Below are 23111 nucleotides of genomic sequence, written 5' to 3' on the forward strand. Positions count from 1 at the left end.
CCATGCCCCTGGGCAGCCTCAGCAGGGCCAGGGAAGGAGCAGAGGGCACCTTTAAACACAATTATTGCACTTTCCTCTGCATAGGAAAGGGGGAATTTAATAACTAAGGAAGGGAGAAGTACAACTACCAGGCTAAAATACAGCAGTACCTTATTCTGATTTGACTAAGCAGAACTTCACCTCACTTTTAACCATCTCACTGCTGGACAACTCATTTCATTTTTAACAGACAGACTGGCAGAAGCTGCTATTAATATAGTAATTGGAAAGTCTGGACCACAGCTATTTTCCCTAAATGAAATCAATGTCTATATCCACTAAAGTCATTGTAAAAACAGTCAGGAGCTTCATCTCACAGCACAGTTCTCCAAAGACACATTCCCAGGCTGAATCCCTGTGGAGTTAACACTGGACTGTGAATGTAGCACAGGGCACGTTGATGTATTTTGGTCACTTTATTAAATGAGATATTAAATAGTTTAAGTTTCAACTACTAAAACAGCACTTTGAATGGTGAAAACACATAGTATATCGTCATACTTGAATGCTTCTTCTTTTTTAAAAACACATTTCCAGTCCTTATATATATTACAAAACAGCCTTATAGGAAGAGGGGACACCTTTTCTATAGTACTTAAGATATTTAATACAGAACTGAAAAGCCATCTAATAGAAACAAAGGCAAGTCTTCACAGCTGTATGATTTCAGCAGCCAAAGCTGGTTGATGGACTGAAACATTACTATACAACTGGGACAAAACATATACAATATCACAATACTAAGCAAAAACGCTTTACATCCAAAGGAATAAACAGGTTACAAAATGTGGATAATTCAGCAGGCAAAACTGTATTACAAGCAACATTTTTATTTGTCATCTTAAGCCATTTTTATCTAGTTAAAACATCTAAAACAAATATAAAAATGAGCCTTTTATTATCTTACTGATGTATGTTCTGTCTTTAAGTACTGGTTAAAGCCTGATGTTATACTCAAAGCACGTTGTTATGCAGCTAAAATGTCGAGTGAGAAACGTAAGCAAGGTGGTCCAGGTTTTACTTCAATGCTTATCTTGTATTCCTTCTTGTGCATTAGTCTTCTGTTATCCATAGGTTTGTCCAGGATGAAATAAAATGTGCCTTTCAATGTTGCCTAAAACTTCCACATTTAAGTCTTTGAGTTACTGTAAAACTCCACTTAACATTCCCAGGTTTGGTAGAAAGTACTTCTCTTATTCACAACACGTAGGAATATCGGTGACAGTCACCCAGAGTACATTTGCCTTCAAATGTTTGTCTCAACATCTCACTTTTGTCTCTTCTAGTGCCAACATGTCTCTCTTTGCTCCCTCCCCCAGATCAGAGTTAATTGCAGAGCTGGCAGAGCACTAGAACACACTGAGGGTCTTTTGTGGTATCTTGTCATCAAAGAGTCCAAGACAGAAAGTTCTCAGCTGGGCTTGCAGCAGCCCAACCAACCTCTGTCCACGTCACAAACCAAGTGTGAGTCACACACCAAAACATCGTGGAACATCTGCAAAACTTGTCCATTCAGGGCAAGAACTCAAACTCTTGCAAGAGACTTCTCAGAAACCAAAATGATTTTAGTTCACACCAGCATCAGAAGAGTCCAGCACAATGTGGAGCCACCGCCTCCATCTGTCTCCAGAGCCCTGTGCTGTCCACACACCACCACCTCCATGTTCCTGCCACTTACTTGTGTCCCCAGATGATCAGTGGGGTTTTTGTGGGGTAAGAATCACCCAAAGTCTATGCAAAGGAAAGCCCTATTTGTATTTAATAAGAACCTGACAAGCACAAGTGTGGGCAAAGAGAGTGATAATGGTATAGAATAAACCTGAAATTTATCTCTGGCCTACATTAAAAAAACCCCAAACCAGAAAGAACAGAAACAAAAGCAAAATCAAGCTCTTTGTGTCCTAAGCCATGTTTTCACACAACTGAAGGGATGGGGAGGAGTGCATGACCCCATCTCTGTCAGTGAAGTCATTTCACGCTTCTGGCAGCTCCAGAAGTTGCTGCAGCACTTTCTCTGTATGGATTTCCAATGGGCAATGGCTGTGCCATGCTAAAGGGGGCTCTCTGACAGGGGGCTCTCTGACAGGCCACCTGACCCTGGCCACCACCACCATTTTACCCCAAAAGACAGGAATTGGGTGTGTTGGCCCATCCCCCATTGCCGGCAATGGAGGAGACAGTAGCACCAGCAGGAAGGAGTTTCAGAAATGTGCTTTGTGCTGGACTCCACAGCAGGGGTGGATCAGCCTGTGAAGGAAAAGCATCTCCACTCGCAGACCATCAGCTGTTATTCCATCACATGGAACTGAAAATAAGAAATGGCAGCAGACTGGGGAAGGCCCAGTCATGTTTAAGGCTGGATGCACAGTTCCCTGTGTCTCAGAGCAGTAGTAGTTACAAATATTGCACTCAGTTCTGTTTCAGGGAGCATTTTCAGCTCCTGTTCCATTCAGCACAGATGACCTGTGAAGGAAACTAAACTATTTCTGTTACAAGGTTCCCACTAATAGAAAGAAATGGGTAAGCAGAAAAGTATTCCATAATTTGAGGAATCAACTCTAATCAAGAACTCAGCTGTTTTCAATTCACATATGTCAGACTGAACTTACAGACCTGCAGTCCTTCCTAAGCTTCCCAAAGCTTTGCAGCCATGAAAAGCAAGCGTAGGAGTTTAGACAGGAAACCTGTGGAGATGCTACTGTAAGGGGAGGACTTGTTTTCACTGAAAACAACTTGTTATCTCCTGTACTCAACATATGTAAGAAGATTCTAGGCAACATCACTGACAACAGGGAAAAACATTGTGACCTATTTAAACAAAGCTGAAACAGTAATATGGAACATGGTATTTAAGGGGAGCAACCAAACTATTCTTTTTAATTTTTTTTTTTTTACAGTTGAGTTCTGTTAGGCCATTGATTCCTAAAAAAATAAAAGTTCTTTCTCTGATTTTAACAATCCTTTAGGCTTTTAGTGCAAAATCACATTGATTTCCCTTGGGAAGGCCCTGGATTTTTGCCTCTCATTGGGGGTGGTGCTCGTTGTAGGGGTGGTGGCTGCATCCCACCAGACACTGACTGATACATTCCTCTCACATCTATGGCTGGGTAGCTGGAAGGATTCATGATTAAATTTGGAGGCTTTGGCATCATGAGGTGGCCCATGGCTGCTTGCTGGTAGGACATCTGCTGCTGCTGCTGCTGGTTGTACTGGTGCTGGAGCCGCCTGTTCATCAGGATCCTCTGCACGCACCCGATCAACTGTGGAGGGAAAGCAGAGCTGCCTGAGTGCACCACCCGTCCCCCTGCTCCCAGGATCAGGTTCAGAGCTGAAATCAATTTGTTAGGGACAGCATGGCTGGGGGAAAAAGCCCCATTGTTATCACCATCCCTAATGTGATGGCATTCAGCAGCCCATTACTGGAGAAACCATTTAGTAACAGCATTTAGGGCTCAGTTCTCCTGAAGACTTGGCTATTGTGTTGCAGGCAGCATTTAGGTGAGTTGCCATGGCAACATGTACTCTACTGTGAAATTATTCCCAGGTATAAGTTACATCATCATTTGTCAGGTACCATTCATCTTCCCTTTGAAAGTCCCGCCTGTGCACTGTCAGAGTTTGTTTGCCTGAGAGAAAAACTCTTCCCTCTGACATCATCTGGGCAACTTTCAGATTCTGCAAAGTAATTCTAAGCTAAAACAACATTACCAACACTTTCTAAGATGTGTTTCCTAAGTGGCTGGCTGAGCTCTGGGAATCAGATTTCTCTTTACACCTCATGACCTCCTAGCAAAGCCCTTCAGCTCCAAAACCTGGCGAGTGGCTTTTTCATGAACCTCTCCCTCACTGAGGCCAAGCACTGAACTCCAGCACACTGCTGACCACTCTGTAGGGATATTTATGTGCCTAAGCATACACTTGTAGCTCAGGAATGAACACACACAAGATCCTCATTCAGACTCTGCCAGTAGGTAAATAAATGCAGCATGTTTTACCATCTGCTGTTTCCCGAGCACGTCGTTGTAAATGGCTTCTCGGCGCTTCACGTCCAGCTCCTGGCTCGCCTGTCTGTTCAGGGCCAGGGCCTGCACCTGGCTCTCCGTCAGGGTTAAGTTTTCTTTCCACTGGAAAGCAAAAAAACCTTCTTGGCACTGGTGGTTTGAACAAAAGCTGACAGTAACTGAGGCCCTGTGTCACGTTAACAGTTGCACCAAGAGTTAAACCAGCCCAGCTTCCAGTGAGTGCAGAACTGCTTCACCAGAACCACAACCTGGAGTTATTAGTTCTTCTAACTGGCAATTAGCAGTCCACAAAATACAATAACTACTGCCTGTAATGGCTGTTCTGATTTCTAGAAAAAACAGCATTTTCAGAGTATGGCAAATATTTATGGATCTAAAGTGCCACTCCTGCACAGCTCTGTGCCAGCTGCACACCACCAAGGGTAACTGCTGGGATAAAGGTCACTCCCAGCTGGAAATGATGCTCATTAATAATGCAATTCATTAGCTGGATGACCATTTGCAGTAGCAATATCTTTGTTTGATAATGTTTAATGTTCCCCACTCCTGATCTAAGCCCAGGGTTCTCCACTGCACTCACTATGGCTGAAATGATGTCTTCAAGGGGCTGGATTCTTGCTGCAGCCACACTGTTGGTTGCTTCCACTACCTTCTCTCTTCCTTGATTAATGAGGTCCTGAGAAAACACCACAACATCAGTTATAAAGCACAGAAACAACAAACACTTTTCTTCCCCAGCCTTCTTTATCCTCCTCTTGTACATACCTAGACTTCAGTTACCTCTCTGCTCTCAATTTGCACAAGTCAATGAGTCTAAGCTGCCACCTATTTGAATTTTAGCACAGAGGAGTTGAACAGCATGTATAAACCTTCCAACTGGTAGACAGCATTTGTAAAAACCTATTTTTGTACCCACAGGTTTTCAGACCAGCATGAGAATGGTAAAAACCCAGGTAAATTTTCTACCATACAGACTTGAAGATGTTACAATTTCAAAAGTGGTAACTAAAATCTGCAAAGAATGCAGGTGATGCTCCAGAATCCTGACAATCTGCCCAGGTATAGGTTTAAATACATGCAAGTTAAACTTCAGTAAGGCTACATGCAATCCCCCCCACCTCCAAACATCCAAAAAATATAAAAATATTTCAGACTGACACTATCCACAATTTGTGAGAGAAAACCCCTGCAGCAACACAGGCATGCAGTGCTCCTTACCTCCAGCTGTTGGTTACTCATTGCAGACAGAGCACCCAAATTGTAAGGAATATATGTCTGAGAGCTGAAATTTGTGGGCATTGGGTTGGTCCCTGTGGGCATGTTGAAACGCATGGTCATGCCCTGGAAAACACAGAGGGCACTGGTCACTGATAGCTCTGCACTAACCACCCTGATAATTCTGCATTAAACACACTGATAATTCTGCAATAACCACCCTGATAACTCTGCAATAACCACCCTGATAATTCTGCATTAAACACACTGATAATTCTGCAATAACCACACTGATAATTCTGCACTGGTCACTGATAACTCTGCATTAACCACGCTGATAATTCTGCATTAAACACACTGATAATTCTGCATTAACCACGCTGATAATTCTGCACTGGTCACTGATAATTCTGCAATACACACTGATAATTCTGCAATACACACTGATAATTCTGCTCTGGTCAGCAGAATGATAATTCTGCATTATGCAATTATCTGCATAATGCATTATTATGATTAATGCATTTTATATATATATATATATATATATATATATATATATATATATATATATATATAATGCATTCTGCATTATAATTCTGCATAATGCAGAATGATAATTCTGCACTAACCACGCTGATAATTCTGCAATAACCACCCTGATAATTCTGCACTGGTCACTGATAACTCTGCAATAACCACACTGATAATTCTGCAATAACCACACTGATAATTCTGCATTAACCACACTAATAATTCTGCACTGATCACTGATAATTCTGCATTAAACACACTGATAATTCTGCAATAACCACCCTGATAATTCTGCACTGGTCACTGATAATTCTGCAATAACCACACAGCCAGAGAGCCCTAGGGACAGCCACAGGCCCTGATCACTGAGCATGGAGGTTTCCAAAGCTCAGCTCAAAACCCCATTACAGTCACAGAGGAACCCAAGCTCCAGTCTTGAATAATCTCTGGGTTTAGCCTGTCAATATTTGATATATAAATGACCACTTATAGTACAGTAGTAGTAGTAGTACAGCTTTAATTGGTTAAAATAGTTTTTTACATTGAAAACTCACTACTTAATGTAGAGTTTGACCAGCCTGTAATGAAATTCTGAAAAAGTAAAAATTTATTCAGGAATGTAAAGCTCATTGCCAATTTGGATTTCTCACAGGGCAACTTCAGATTTTACTCTTTATCTCCCTATTTCTTTTCCCTCCCCAAACCTTTTGATCAGTTCATTCAAGGTGGTCAGTGGCATTTTTTACACCCATTTTTTGTACTTTCAGTGGAAGGCTTTTGAGGGTGCCTGGCCCACTGAAATTCAAAAGGTAATTTGGGCTACCACCAACAAATCTGATTGAAAATGTCAACCTTGGTGGCATCTCATTAACTTCCTTATGGCCCTGCCAAGGGTAAAGGCACAGCTTTTTTCTTAGGAACACAAAGAGCTTAGGTGCACCTCACACACCCAGCTGGTGAGGATAAATCACCACCAACTGTATCTGATACAATAACAGGGCACAGGGCAACAAAATGGGAACAGGGTTCCACCTTACTGCAATTTCACTGATTTCTGTTGTATTATCAAGCACTGGTTTATATGGTAATGTGTGCATTAGCTCAGGAAGGTAACACTGTCACACAGAGCCCCTGACAGGGACACCCTCACATGGGAAAAGAGGCATTACACAGGACATCAGGTGAGTTTTAATTAGAAAAAAAATGCAGCTGTGAAAGGAACTTGTAATTAAAGTAGCAAAGCAAACACACAGAAAGAACCAGCACTGAAGGAGCAAAAAAGACACAGTATCCCCATTTCTCCTATGTCAATATTTGCTTTACATATTTATTTCTTGGTCTATAACAATATGTAATTATCCAAAGACAAACTGAAAAGGTTATTGGGACTCTAAACCTGGAAAGGTTCTTTTCATGTACATAAACCAGATTAAACAGCTTTACCTTCTTTTCTGCTTCATATTCTGCCCAGGCTGCCTTCCTCTCTTCTTCAGTGAGTTCCTCCTCCTCCTTATGGTCCAGGAGGGAATCGTGCTCGTGGTACCCCACGATGTACTCCTTGTTGATCTGGAGCAGCTCTGCCAGGATGGTGTCCTGTTCAAATCAGGGCATGGAGGAGGAGTCACTCAGCAGCTCTGCCCTGTGTCCCCCCTCCTACACACAGCTATCAGCACTCCACAGCACAATGAAACTGGAAAATCATTTAAAAGTACAATTTTCCTCAGAGGGAGAGCAATGGATTAACAATCTGTTGTAGAAATGACAGTGCAGTCACTTAATAAACCACAGGAATGCACTCAGATTCCACAACAATAAATGCACCTAAAGAGAATGGAATGTTCTCAGTGGCTTTTCCTTTGCTATGGCTGGACAAAGACAGGACCCATCAATAGATCTGCATTTATGATACAGAAACATCTGCATTTATGATACAGAAACATCTGCATTTATGATACAGAAACATCTGCATTTGTTACACAGAAACTGCAGCTCTACAGCTTTCAAACACTGAGCACTACTTTGGGTCCAACATCTTCAGCTTTTGAAGTCAAACCTTTTTGTCTGCCAGGCAAGGTGATGCTGCAGAAGGTGAAGATTCCTACAGAACTATGAAGAACTGCTCCTGCTGCACCTCAGGAGCTCCTCTCCTAAGGTCATTCTTGAACAGGGTTTTTTACATGACTTGTGTGCCTGATGAGCTGCATGAATTAAGGAAGCCCCAGCACACCTCAGCATTCAGGCTAAAATTGCTAATCTGAAAGCATCACTGAACCACTCCTGAGAGGATTTGCAGTCCAGGAGGAATCTGAGCCCCTCCAGGCCCTCACTGTGCCAGGTCTGGACAAGCAGGAACCCAGCCCACCCCACCCTGGTATTTCATCATCTCAGCTGAGCAATGACTGAAAAAAGCACCCACGAACAAACAGATTTTTGCAGCCACTCTGGGAACTGAGTGTGGAAGTCCTGAGCAGGGCTTCTGTCCCAGCAGCTCCACCAAGCTGTTTGTTTCTGTGTGTTGAAAAGTTAATTACAATAACCAATTATCAGTGAGCTGCTCCTTGTCCCACCCTTCTCCTGTCTGGTGTGAATTTCATCCCAACTGGGGTTTGCACCCTGCAGGGAGCAGAGCAGGGGGCTCTGGGTGCTGGTGCTGTCCCCCCAGGGATGGGGGGCACACAAAGCCCAGAGGAGGCTCCTGGAGGTGCAGAACTGCCCTGGGAACAGCCCTGGAATTTAACCCAGCCTGCAGAGCCCCCCAGATGAGCTTTCACCTACATCCAACTGGGCTTTGCTTGGCCTGAACTTTGTTTTGTGTTGACTTTAATGATAGGAGCTTGAAAACAGGGATGCACTTTGTTCAATCTTACAATAAAAAAAAATAATAAATCCACCTTACACATAAAAAACCATCACAATAATAATTTCTTTACATTTGTTTAGCTTGTTGATAGAATAATGATTATGATTGGTTTGTAAGCTTTAGGATGAAATCCTGGTGATGAATGAAAATATGAAGAGAGACTGAAAAAGGGGGTTTGAATTTGAATGAAAATATTAAGAGAGACTGAAAAAGGGGTTTGAATTTTAAAAAAGACATTTGTCTTTTTAAAATCCTGATGGAAATTAAATGCTACTGAGAGATCACTGTATTAGAAAGGAAATCTTCCATGAAGGAGTGCAAGTTATGTTGTAATTCACAGGTTTTTCTCAACCAGCTGGATATTTAATACTAAAGCTAAAAATAAAAATTAAAAACATTAAATAAGAAGCAAATTCTTCTAATCCTGAGATCAAAATTCACAGAGCTGTCCCTGAGTATGGAAGCCCAGTAAACCACATGTGTCTGTCCTGAGGTAGTATAAACCACTGATATCCATATCCACTGAACCTGAACTGATTTTAATCTGCTTTTCCAACCTGCATTACATGACCTCAGCTGAGCCAAGTTTTCATTTCACATCAATAAAAAAGTGCCTTCAAGTCTAATTCCCTGAATGGGGAATGGGAACAGCAGGGCCAGTTCTGGGGGACACCCAGTGCCCCAACACTGCCTTTGTCCAGCTCATGGACTGTACTGAACCATTCTGGAAATTACAATTATATTTCTATATAATTACAGAAATATATCCTTATTTCTATACTTCAATACAGCAAAGGTGACCAAGTGATCATGCAGCCTTTTTGGGACTGAAATTCCAAAGCAGCCCTTTCCAGCTGGGCAGGGATAGGGGATGAGTGAAACCAAACAATGGAAATTAAGAGTAAATAATTGATGTGAACCACATTGGTATCATAAATATTCTGCTAAGCCCAAGTATCCAGAAGCTGTTTCTGAGGGCTGAGGGCTCTGCAGTTGGGGCTGGAGCACCACAGGCATTTCCTCCTTGAGAATCTCCACACCCCAAGGTCTTGTTAGAGCACAGAGGGCAGAAAACTGCTGCTCCAATTAAAAGTGGACATGAAACTTGAATCATCTTCCAGGAAAACAACAGACTGCACATCTGCACTGCCATTTTTACACAAAATAAAAGCATTCAATACCTTCTCCCCCCTTAAGAGCACTTTCCAAGAAAACTGCTCTTGCACTCAAAGCTGGATGTTGTAAAGCCAAAATTCTCAAGGATCTAGTTTAAAACCAAGCAGCATTTGTTTCTCCACTTGCTGACTTTTAAAACAATATGAATTCTCTCATCCCATTTGAAACACAAAAATTAAAGATTTGGTTTTTTCTTCCATCCAGAAGTGAAAAAGGAGTCAGAAGCACCCCAACACTCAGCTCTGAAATTTCCTCCTCATCCCACAGGAATCCTGGCTCAAGGATTCCTGCAGACCCTTCCCACTGTGGGATGCCCTGGAGCCAGGCAGGTTTCTGAGAAGAAAACCAATTATCCCCACAGGTTTTTCCACATTTATGCTCAGATGGTTGGAGAAAAGATGGAACACATTTCCCCTGATTCCTGTCCACAATTCCCTCCAGAAAGGGGCAGTTCTAAAAGTTGGATTTTCAAACCTCCTTGTCCCCATGTTCTGAGGACTCTGCTCTCCCCTTGCACTCTAAAATAATGTAAAAGCACAAAAAGTGGCATTTTTACCCTTCCCTCATGTTATAGGATATTAAAGAGAATTCTTGTCTCTAAATGCTGTGTAATTAAGTAATTACTTGATGTTACAATAAAATGTGTTCCTATCAACACATTTTTTAATCAACTTAAAAAAATGCCTGTGTGTTGTTAAATTAATTGTTAAGGAGATTAATAACCCAGCTGATGATGCAGCTTTGCTAAAATCCCACTGAAATTAGGAATAGTTAACTGAGTTCATGGCTGAGGAACCTTGCACAGATGAATTTACTTGATTATTTCCAGCCTTTTTAGCCACCAAACAAAATGGAATTAGAAATTTGCACACTGCATGTACTGAGATGCACATCTTCAAAAGGACAAAATGTCATCTGCTAAAACCATGAGACAACACAAACAAGTCCAGTCCCCAGATTTGCTCTATTTACAGGCAGGAAATGGTCAAAAGCTCACATTCAACTTGACTTGCACAAACCTTACCCTGCTGATGGCATTAATATCAACTTAATACATAAATCTGAGTGATGGAGCAAGTTTTGAGTTTACAAACACATTAATTAACTGATTTATTTTGTAATATAAAACCAGAAACCTTCAAAATATAATTATTGCATTGGATTGATCAATGTTTCAAGGTAACAGATTCAGTTGATTCACAAGTTTTGGAGTTATTTTTACATTTTTTAAAATAAGAAGCAGCATCAGTGAATGGTGCTGTATTGGGTCTGTTTGTGGAGGGTACAAATGCACAAAGTATGAAATAACTAAGAATGTAAAAAAAGATAAAATACTATTAATTATATAATATAATGCCCAGACACTGCAGAGTGACCAAACCACAGAAATTTAACCAGTTCATGACCAGTTCATGGCTACTCCCTGATGTGCTCCAAATGCCAAGAAGCAGAGAATTCCACAAGAGCCAAAGGATGAACAGGCCACAAACACAGAGACTATAAAGGAAATATTAACCCACAGCCTAATCTTAAATACAAACTGACCTGGAGAAAAAGAATAAAATAATAGAACCAGTTACTCTTTCCCCTAAAGTTTATTCTTACCTAAGTGCAACTCTTATCTCTACCTTATCTCTACTAAAGGAAGTTAAAAGGGAACTAAAACCCAGAAAGTTCTGGCAAAGGGAAACATGGATAAAATGACTCTTACCTCCAGTGCCACCCCTCACAAACTGAGCTTGTGCTGGGTTTCACCAGCACCCACTCAGATGCTAATTTGAATTTTCCACAGTTTCATGCAGTAAAACCTCTATTCATTCAAAATGTGGGGAAAAGTGACTTTGTTTGTTTGTTGTGACTTAAAAGTTGGGTCTTCTAATGAGTGTCTTTCCCTCACAGTGTCCATTACACTGAGGGGAAACTCCTCACCCAGACAAGCTGGGTCTTTTCATGAGTATCTTTCTCTCACAGTGCCCATTACATTGAGAGGAAGCTCCTCACCCAGCTCATTAAGGGTTTGTTGTATTAATGATGGATTTTATTGTGTTTCCTGCTCTCCACCTCCACTCCAAGCAGCCACCACCACTCCACACCACAAACCTGCAACACGTTTCAACACACCCAGGTTGTTTTTACAGCACAAAATTCCTGCTGATGGCCAGCACTCACTTTTGGCAGCATGGGGGTGTCCCTCTTCTTCTTCTTCTCGGAGTTGGGGTCATCCAGCAGGTCTGGCTCAAAGGTGTAGAGCTCAGTGAGCTCGTTCATGGTGAAGTGTCTCTCCACCTGCTGCTGGTCCACCACCCTGAAGGACAGCGACTGCTTCGTCACCTGCCGGTCGTAGATCTTGTCCTCCATGGTTCCCTGGGCACACAACACCCACTGCTCACCCACAGCAATGCACACAGGTGTAAAAAAGCCCAAACTATGCCTTGTTTCTGTCTTTCTACCACTTTCAAGCTGTTTGTTTGCTGAGCAATAAAAGGAAAAAAAAACAACCTCATTCCCAGCAGGAATTGTGCATGGGACAGATGTCATCTAGCTGGTGACTAGAGGAAGAAAATTGGTCTTTTAGTGGTGTTTTTAAGAGATCCAGTTTTGCTTCATTTCCCCAAAGTAGGATTTTGACCAAAAAATGGCAATTTTCACAGCATGTACCTTATTCTGCTGCTTTGAGCAGCCTGTGAAAAGGAAAACAGATACCATATCACTGTGGTGGAGGGGAGAGGGCAAGGGAGGCAGTCAAGCCTAATTCACCACAGCTGTGTACAAAAAAAAATCAGATCTTTGATGAAGAAAAGGAAAATCACTTATTTTTGGAAAAAAAAGATGACTGAGAAGGACGAGAACAGCACAGCCTGTTCTGAAGAGCATAATTTAAAAAGGATATCAACAGTTCAAAAGTGCACAGAGAAAACTACAAAAATAAACTGAAGCCTGAAGAAAAACCCCATTTGTGACAGTAACATGTCCCAGACAAGGATCTGCTTCAGCTGGGATGGAAAGAGTGACTGGATCAAGGGTGAAGCTCCTGGGAAAGGGCTCCAGGCTCCTCTGTCACACCTGAGGAAGCAGAAGCTGAAGAGGCACTGCCCAGCAGAAACAGTGGCCTTACATAAAACACAGATCAGTGTCCATCTGAGTCATTTTTATTTATATTTATAGATTTTATACATTTTATATATTACCCATCTTTAACACCTGCAGGGTGTGATAGGAGTTTTGAAGTAAGACTGGATGCCTTTTTATAAAAATTCACTTGTATCCATGTGGTTTCACTGCCCTTGGGACCATCAGGGTCTGCAGAAGGAGCTGCCCTGGGCAGGGCTATTCCCTAACAGCACCACCACCATCCTCTGCAGGGACTGCTCCAGTCAGAGTTTTTATTGGTGGGCAAATTAAAAAGGCTGAGACTCCTGCTCTGAGTCGGGTCTGGACATGTGAATCACTGCTGGAATTCCAGAATTTGGGTAAATGAACTGTCAGACAAGGGGAACCTCACAGGGAGCTCCTGATGCAGGGAATGATTGGCATTTGACTCTGTGATTTAGGATGCTGAACAATTGCTTTATTAAAACTGTATTACATTATACTTTAATATATTAAAGAGATACTAAAAGAATACTACTGAAAAACCCATGACTGTCTCTGACAGATACAACAGCTTGGACCTGACAGGCCAATTAATATAAACAACCATCACTAGAACTGAATTAAGAACTCCCTTCAGGTAAATAATTTTCCTAACACACTCCACATGTGCAAAACAACAGGGGCAGAGAATAGAGATAAGAATAGAGATAAGAACCTTTCTCTGAGGTTCCTCACTGTGATTCTCAGGAAATATCCTTAGGAAGTTGTGCCTGCTGCTCTCTTTGCAGAGAGCTGTGGCTACATCACAGGAAATAATGTCATTTATTTTACCACTCTTTCCTTCATGAGCTGCTTCAGTGGCCAAACCCTGCTCCAGATCAGAGCTGGAATATGACTGGATCAACTTGGGTCACTACAGAGCCCCACACAGCCCAAACAGGCACAGAACCCACAGTCCCAGCTCCCAAACTTCATTGCAGGATCAAAGAGCACAAAAAGTGCAGCCAGAAAAGTACCTGAGCCAAAAACCTGTAGACGAACACAGGCTTGTTCTGCCCGAAGCGATAGACCCTGAAGATGCTCTGGATGTCGTAGGAGGGGTTCCAGGAGGCATCAAAGATGATGACTCTGTTAGCAGCCACCAGGTTTATTCCCAGGGAACCTGCTTTGGTGGAGATGATAAACAAGCGGCCTCTGGAACAGAGAAGAGCGGCAAAATTGGAGTATTTTGGAAAATAACTGCTGTTCATACACTGAAATAACTCCAAAACTTCCATTAAAATAATGTATTAAGCATAAAACATGCAGATTTTACAAGAACAACACTTTTAGCAAAACATGCACTCCCAAAAATACACATCAAGGCCTTTTGCAAATGAGCTGTTAAGAAAAACTGGTGGAGAAGAAAAAAACTTTGGGGTTTGCATTTTCAAGCTCTAATGAAATTAGTTATATCAAATTAAACCCTAATTTTAAACAGGCAGATTCCATGCCACAGAAACTCTTTCCTGGCCTGCAAACTTTCAGGGTAACTCTCCAATGACACTGTCTCTTTGATGTATCTGGGTTTTCTGAGATTCAGAAAAATCTCAGGTTCACCTTGGAACCAGCTCTTGACAAACGCCTGACACAATAAACTATTTAAAAGTATTAACACTGGATTTGTTCACTTCTTAATTTTTTTCCCCTGCATATTATAAATGACTGCACCATGATTACATTCTTTATTTTTAAGCAAATCTAACTTCATTCAAATACAAGTCTGTACCTCTCTATCTAAATCAGACTTCCAAGTCCCATTTTGGAGGAGCAGTGGAGGGCTGGGAGCCAATTCTGGAGGCAGCTGAAAGAATTAATTTGCTCCTGAGTGGCCCAGGGACTGCACAGCCTTCCTAGGTCCTTGTATCCTTTAAGTGCTTGCAATAAAAACACTGTCTGTGATTTAAATTGGTTACAATCTGAAAACTGTACAATTGGACAGTGGAAAGAGCAAGGAAAATCTGAAGTCAGTGACACATTCCTGCAGGGCTCCTGTGTGAGCTCTGATCACCGTTTGCCTGCTCCTGAGGTCATCAGGCTGATAAAAGTAATAATAACTGGGGAACAAAAGAAAGAAAAAGGGGAAAATAAAGCATATCTATCTCAGGAGAGATCTCACCTCACATTAGTTTCATCATTAAACTCCTCAGCCCATTTCTTTCTGGACTGAGCTGTGGTTGAGCCATCCAAGCGATAATAATCAATATTTCTGAACCATTTTCCTTCACCTGCAAATGCAACAGCCAAGTTAGGAAAATGCTGATGGTGTAAATAACCAGACTAGTAACCAACTGGAATTTAAAGAGAGAAATTTATAATAAAAAATAGTTCTGAGGTTAAATTTAATTCTTTGAAAATATCTGATTTTTTTTTTTTTTTGTGGGGGGAAGTCCTCTTATTTTTCACACTTTCTAGCTGTATTTATAAATTTGCAGAGCTATGCCTTAACTTGGAGCTAAAGTTAATTTTAGAAGTCCCAAAGATGCTGTTACATCTCATCTTTAGGTGCTGTAATTGCACTTCTCCAATGGATCCAGGCAGGTTCACATTACAGCACCAGTGTCAGCCTCCCACTCAACCAGCACTGAGAAGTCAATGCTCCAAAGGAGATTTCAAAGGTCAAACTCATTTTGGAACTGAAATCCAGCAAAATCTTTGGGTTTCATTGCCCTGTGAGTTACAGCAGCTTCTTGTCAGACTTGGGGAAAAATAACTACAGCTGATGGAGGATTTTCTTCTCTCAGTCATCTTCCATCTTCTCTGGCCATCAAGGTATTTGTACAAAATTAATATCCCTGAGCCATCAATCATAAATAAAAGAATGGTTTTGGGAGCAATACTGCTCAATTAAATCCATTGTGAGAGGCAGACTGGTGAGTTCTGTCAGGAAAGCTGAACCTTGCCATGATCTAATTTTGCTGGCCAGAGCTACCACCCATGGAAACCCCCAACCTCTTTAAAATCTCAGAATAAAGGCACAACTCCTCAAAAAGACACCTTGTAATGAATGTGTGAGATGACAAAATTCAGAATAGGAAGTAACAGGCAGGAACAATAAATCTGTGAGAGACACATCCTGGAGATCTCCAGTCACCATCACTGAGCCACTTGTCCCTTATCTCAAGTGCAAACACATGGAAGAGTTGGTGACAGACTGGGAAGGAAGGGCAGACTGGAAGGAATTCTTCAATCCACATGTGCTGGGAATGAAACTCTGGGAAAGGAGGAACAGCACCCTCAAGAGCTCTGGGAACATCTCAGTGAGGCACTCCATGCCATGTGAGCATCACTAGGATAATAATCAATTCAATATTTGCTCCCTATGAAACCCATAAGCCAACCTGCTGCTGTGCATATAAAACCTAAATTCACATTTTCCACATTTTCCACACTGCTTTAAAGCAGCCTCACTTCCCTTCACTCTCTCTCCCAGGAGGAAGGATTTGCCACACACCAGAATTTAACATCATTTTTGTGCAGAATTTAGCAAAATGCCTTCTCTCAGATGTGAACATTTAATCTGCTAAGCCTGGATGACAGAGAGTGAAATCAGAGTTCCCAATGGGAGCCCAATAACCCTGGCAGCCTCAGGGGCAGCTCAGAGCAGGAAACATCCTCATGGAAACACTGATTTCAAACCACTCCATGGGCACTGAGCAGAGGCTTGGGAAAGAGCTGTGAGCACTGCAGCTGCTGAAGGAGACACTCACCTTTGTAGATAGGAGGCTGATCTCTATCAGATTTCTCCCTGTTAGCCAGCTCCAGGAAATCCTCTATCAAATCCAGAGATATCAGGGACTGGCTGAACACTAGGCTGAAAAAACAAACAGGGAAACACAGAATTCATCTCTGGAGTTGTTTTAATTGGTGCACTGCTTCATTTTTGTCCCCTTCTCCCTCTGATACGACCTTTGAGACAAAGAGAGCAAGATTTCAGTGGGGCACGTGCAGGTGAGGGAAGATCCCTGACAAAAAGGAGTGTACCATGCTTGGCTGCTTCAGAAAACAGCAGAATGAAGAGTGGATGGATGGGGAACACTGTCAGACCCATATATTAGAAATATATATGACTATAATGTAATATATTCCTGAAGTCTTCAATGACCTGTCCAGAACTTACACTTTGTCTCCCAGCTCCTCTGCCATTCGGAGAATTTCAAAGAGCAGCACCATTTTCCCAGAATGTTCCAACACCTCAGCATCTGCATCAGTGACAAAATCTTTGTACCAGTCTGGAGCTGGGCTACCAGGATTGGAAGAGGATGTAGCTTTGCCTATAAAAAACAAAGAAAAAGAAATAAACATGAGAACGTGGTCTTCATTGAAATGCTCTGAATTGTTCCCTCATTATTGGACTTAACTGGCATGAAAAGAGTTAAAGAGACAAAGAAAAAGCAGCATTTGCACTATAAGCAATTACAAGAGTTAAATATTTAAGGGATGCAGAGACAGAAACTCAGCCAGCCTATAATGTAATTCCTTTAGCACATTTAATCTCTGTGTGTAAATGTTTTACATACAACACCCTCCACCCCTTACACATTTACAAGATGTTGTCACTGGGATGAAGGCAAAAAAAAATTTCTCACCTGAACTCTCCCAAAAGATTTTAAATTACTTAGGGAAAGAGATTAGACCCACATGAAATAACATAAAATTATCTCTGTGATACCAGATGCAAGACAAAAGCTAGATTACTACAGGAAAAAAACCCAAAAATTAAGTGTGCAGCTGTAAGAAGTTTGAATAACAACTTTAAAGAGGTCTTGTGTTCCTGCTGCACTGGATCTGCTTGCTCAGCATCCAATTCAAATTCCAGATGCAACAAATTATGACATATATTTCCTAATCTTTCCATTAATCTTCCAGGTTATATAATTTTGTACTTCTAAATTTAAAAATTTCACTGTGCAGCTTCCCTGCCTCAAAAGCTCCGAGTCCTAAGCTGCTGGCTCTTGTTTTTCCAGGATAAATACACAATGAGAAGCAGCAGGAGCTGTAACTGTGAATTGAGGAATTTGCCATTCTGCCACAGAGCAGAACTCCTGACAGCCCTCTCAAATTGCCTTTTGCAAAACGAAGCTGCCTCACATTTTCAGCACTCTGTGTTATCCTCACCTTCATCTGACTTTGTTGATGCTGGGTTGTTTGTAAGATCTTCTACATTTCCTTCCCCACCTCCACGAGATCTTGAATTCCAGACTTTAATGACTTCAACATCATTGTCACTGCCACTTCCACTCGAGCTACACTCTTTTGACACCTTTTTCCCCGTGGATTTTTTTTTCCTAAAAAAGCAACATGAAACACCCCATTATTTTTTTTAAATCTCACTAAAAGAAAACATATTCTAACAGACACATAAAATACAAAATGAACATTCACTTTATAGAAATCACTTCAGTTCTATAAGGGAAACAACACCAACAAACGAAATAAAAGGTCAATTACTTTGCATAATCATCAGAACTTAAGCTCATGGAAGTTTCATCTGAATCTGAGGCTATGAAGTCATCCATGCTGTCTTCATCAAAATAGCCCTCAAAAAAGAAAAAACAGAAGTTATTAACCATGTTCACCCAGAAGCTTTTATTAAACCTTTAGCCATCTGCTCACTCTTCATTTGAACAATGGTAAGTTCTACAAAGGCCTGGCCTTGCAAAATGTTTTAAGAATGACAGCATACCCAGCAAGAAAAATATGACAAAACCAGCAGCAAAATGACCCCACAGCAACAAAGATTTCCATTAATTTGACAAAACTTTACCTAGAGTTTGGCAGAGCTTGTTTGGAAAGTTCTCAAGTGAGAGTATTTTGATATATCTAATTTACCTTATTTTCTTTGCTAATATAGTCCAGCTGCAAACACCAAGGGTGAGTCCAGATTCTGCTCAACATCTGGAAATCCTGGAATAGTTTAGCTCCAGCTTTGCCTCTTCCACCTTCATTGCCACCACCTACACCTGACAATAAAGTTCAGGTTTTAGAGTGAGCCCTGAAGTGAGTTGGCCACACTCTGCTCCCCTTTGAAGAGCCCAGCAGAGCACATCTGAGTGTTCTTTCCAGCTGCACATCATCCTGCAACATCTCTTGTAAAAGGGCTCAAATTACTCACTCACAGCCATTTTTTCTCCCAGTTAAAGTTGTCAAAATTAGATTTTCTCCTTTTTCTTGATAATGAGAAACATTATTACATTTTTTACATAAAAGCACATTGCTCCCCAGTACAGGAATGTACACAAATCCTCTTAAAAAGACAGACTTGTCTATTTAGGTTTTGTAAAAGCAGCCCAAGGTGGCAAACACAAAATAACATTTGCATTTAGATGTCAATGAATCTAACTAATAAAACCTGAGCTGCCTTTAATGGCCTGTAACGCTGCAGTATTCTACTACAAAAAAAACTTTTTTTTTTTTGTTGTCCAAGCACTTTAGTGCACAGAACAAAGTTCAGAAAGTTGATTTTCACCTAGCAACTGTGGCAAAATGCCCCTTATGAAATGCCATCAGGGCTGCAGGCACATACCTGTCAGATGATCCAGGTAATACTGGTAGAGCTTGCACTGGATGGGGGTCATCCTCACCTCCAGCACGTACTCGTACTTGGGGGGCAGGAACTTGGTTAAGGCTGTGTAATCCTTCCTCTGCAAGTTCACAGACACTGCTTCAGTCACAGAAACATGGCAGTGACTCCTGAGAGCTTCAGGAGCACTTGGGGCATCCCAAAGGACAAAGCACTGGGGGATCAGGGATGCTGATCCTGGTGCTTTCAGCCCCAGAGGGGCAAAATCAGCCCAGAAATACAATTTACTGAGGCCCTGCAGCAGGAACCCACCTGCCAAAGTCTATGACCTGCTAAGCCCATGCCCAGTTCCAAGTCCTTGCAAAGTTCACTGCAACACCAGGAGCTGCTCTGGAAACATTTGGGGCTTTTTTAAGAATGCTAAAACCAGATTTTACTTCTGTTTGGGTTTTTTTTGACTCTGACACTACTCTGTCTCTCCACTCTCTATGGACAGCATCTGCTGTGCACAGGGCTGGAGAAAATCCATGTGGGCTCCATCCAAAGCTTGTTTTATCTAAGGTCTATAAAGTAACAAGTTCTTCACCCTTTTGAACCTGAATAACTTTCCTTCTCTTTGTTTTCAGTTATTCTGATTCTTGCAGATCAGAAAAAATACATATTCACAAATAACTGACAAAACTGACAAACTATTCCTGAATAATTTTCCTTCTGTCTTGTTTTCCCTTGTTCTGATTCTTGCAGATCAGAAAAAATACATATTCAGAAATAACTGACAAAACTATTCCTGAATAATTTTCCTTCTCTCTTGTTTTCCCTTGTTCTGATTCTTGCAGATCAGAAAAAATACATGTTCAGAAATAACTGACAAATTAGGACTAGCAACTTTCTGTGCAGACTTTAGGGCAGTTCTTAAATGTGCATATGGAATTAAAATGGAATATTTCAGAGCAACTAATGTCCTACTCTACCACAAAATGTTCTTGTCTCCCAGCAGGAAATAGCTGTATCCTCTAATACTTGTATTTTAGAATACATTGACATTTGGAGAAAAACTATGAAGTTTTTCTAGTCATAAATAATGCAGGGATCTAACAATCCTGCAAAATATTGTGAAACATTTTTTCCTGCAAATATCCTGCAAAATAGTGAAAATATTTCAGTTAAAAGATTTATGGAGCTCTCAAATCAGAAGTTGACAGGACTTGGGTGATTTCTGAGTGAGACAAAAGAACTCCCCTGTTTCCTTGGAGTGAAATGATGAGTTAGGAACAAAGTGTTGTCACCTGAACACAGCCAGCCAACATCTCATAGAGGATGTGAGCACGTTTCTTCATCACCCTGACATCCACGGGGGTGGAGTCTGCGCACTGCCCGTTCTGGATGGGATTGATGAACCGGTTCCGGAACTCCTTAATGGAGCCCAGCAAGTTCTCCTTGATGAAGTTAACCATGCAGTGATCTAGGAGAAACAGGGCACACTTGAGTGCTTCCAAATGGAAAACACACTGGTGGGAGTCATGCAAACAGGAAAGAAATGTGCCACAGCTAAATACGGGTCTCAGTGAATTTTAGAAACTTAGCAGGCAGCTGCACGGCTTCAAATCCTTTTCTTCCAATCAAACTGAATATATCTGTCACAGACATGCTTTATGGAAAATCCTTTCCTTAGGATTTTTCCTCCTGAGAAGCTGAGAGGCCTCAGGAACAAAATGGAACCAATGGTTATCTGCTGCTGTGGAATGCAACAGGTGCATCTGGGATTGGCTCATGTGGTTGTTTCTAATTAATGGCCAATCACAGTCAGCTGGCTCAGACTCTCTGGTCAGTCACAAGATTTTATTATCATTCCATTTCCTTTCCATTCCTTGCTAGCTTTCTGATGAAATCCTTTCTTCTATTCTTTTAGTACAGTTTTAATATATCATTTTCTTTTAATACAATATATATCATAAAATAATAAATCAGCCTTCTGCAACATGGAGTCAAGATTCTCATCTCTTCCCACGTCCTGGGACCCCTGCAAACACCACCACATATATCTTCCATGGCTGACAGGCAAAAGTGCACTGAAGGAAATAAAAGACAACTACTCACATTCTATAAGATTATTCTGCAGTGGTGTTCCTGTCAGAATTATTCTTCTCCTAGATTTAATAGAATTCATTGCCTTGGAGACAGCAGATGCTTCATTTTTCAATATGTGTCCTTCATCACACACCACGAAATCAGGACCTGGAAAGAAACAATATTAAATCTCTCCACAATATTTCATTGCCACAAAGAACCTGACAGCCTCAAGTATCCAAATTTTGTTCTACACCAATGTTACTCTGGGGTTTTTTTTAAACTTTTTTTGTGTGTTTTTTGGTGAGATTTTTTAGCACTGATTGGGTTCTCACTCTGCCTTTGCACAAGCATTCAGAGGAGCCACTCTGGTAAAATCAAGGCTGTTGCTTGTAAAGTCTTCATGGCAAGGATTAAACTCAGCTTTGCAGCACATTCCTGATAAAATGGTCTATTCCTGCTGCTGGTTGTGCATGGCTGCACCTCCATCCATCCTGTCAAAACTCAGTGAAACTTCCTTCTCTCCAGCTTTAGGCTGCCATCTACTGACACTTGGGCAATCCCAAAACACCCAAAAATCAGGTAACTGGGATTTTTCATTAAGGCAAGAATAACACCAGGGGGACAGAGTGCAATCAGAAGTCTTAGATAATATAAAACACAACCAGATTTGACCTGAATTACAGACAAGTGAACTGTCACCTTGCAGCTGAAAGTCACCTCAGGAATGTCCTCAGCTTTCTTCCAGGAGATAAAATATCAGTCTGGTTTAAGTGAGCTGCACAAGGAATGTCAAAACCACAACACATTCCCACAGCATGCAAAGCAACTCTAATAATAAGATAAATAATACCCAACTTGGCAGAACAGACTTACTCTTAATTGTTTTCAGACTTAGCACAATTTCTGGAATTTCTTTCCTTGAAAATGAAGTAAAAGATATTCTAGGATCCAAGTAGTAACTCATGATAAATGTTTTACCAGCTCTAAACCTGACCTCAGTTCCAGCACTCTCAGCTCTGAAAGCAGCTCATGACAAGTGGCTGCACCTTGGAGAAAAGCCACCAGCTGGGCTCAGCAATTCAGCAGTAAAAAGGCCAATATTTGAGGAGCAAAGGAGGATTTGTCAGCAAGGACAGTTTAATCTTTTATAATTTACTGAGAATATTTTGTCTCAGACTAAATTCAAACTGCCTTCTAAAGAATAAAGTTAATTCTAGGGCAGTGATCAACTGCAGAGAATCAATTACACCTCTGACTACCACACACCAGTGCCAGTCACCTTAATCATTCCATTTTAAGGTGATTTAAAAGTGATTTGAATCTTACATGTGAAGAGAAAGGAATCAAGAAGATATTTCTTTCCAAGCAAAAAAACCCAAACAAAACAAACGCCAAACTTTTAAAACAAGTCTAGAAGACAATTATGAAAATCCACATATGAATTCCAAATGCACTCAGGCTTGTCCGAGCCAATGTATTTCTGAATTTCCCACCTGCCACAGAAACATTTCCCCATATTATTTCATGACTCTTGTACCTT

General features: G+C 41.2%; 1 protein-coding gene across 1 annotated transcript in view; it reads right to left on the reverse strand.

The window, feature by feature from the left end:
• Positions 1–440: 440 nt before the first annotated feature.
• ATRX (ATRX chromatin remodeler) overlaps positions 441–23111 on the reverse strand; it is a 70094-nt gene continuing 47423 nt past the window's right edge. Inside the window, 16 exon segments of the mRNA XM_036402362.1 lie at positions 441–3299; positions 4035–4163; positions 4642–4737; positions 5280–5402; positions 7254–7403; positions 12016–12210; positions 13956–14133; positions 15098–15206; positions 16689–16792; positions 17099–17252; positions 18097–18266; positions 18430–18518; positions 18811–18941; positions 19505–19622; positions 20788–20963; positions 21599–21736. Coding sequence (XP_036258255.1) covers positions 3021–3299; positions 4035–4163; positions 4642–4737; positions 5280–5402; positions 7254–7403; positions 12016–12210; positions 13956–14133; positions 15098–15206; positions 16689–16792; positions 17099–17252; positions 18097–18266; positions 18430–18518; positions 18811–18941; positions 19505–19622; positions 20788–20963; positions 21599–21736 — 2339 coding nt within the window. The 3' untranslated portion in view covers positions 441–3020.

Source organism: Molothrus ater, chromosome 14, assembly GCF_012460135.2.
Source record: "Molothrus ater isolate BHLD 08-10-18 breed brown headed cowbird chromosome 14, BPBGC_Mater_1.1, whole genome shotgun sequence".
In the NCBI taxonomy this organism is placed as follows: Eukaryota; Metazoa; Chordata; class Aves; order Passeriformes; family Icteridae; genus Molothrus; species Molothrus ater.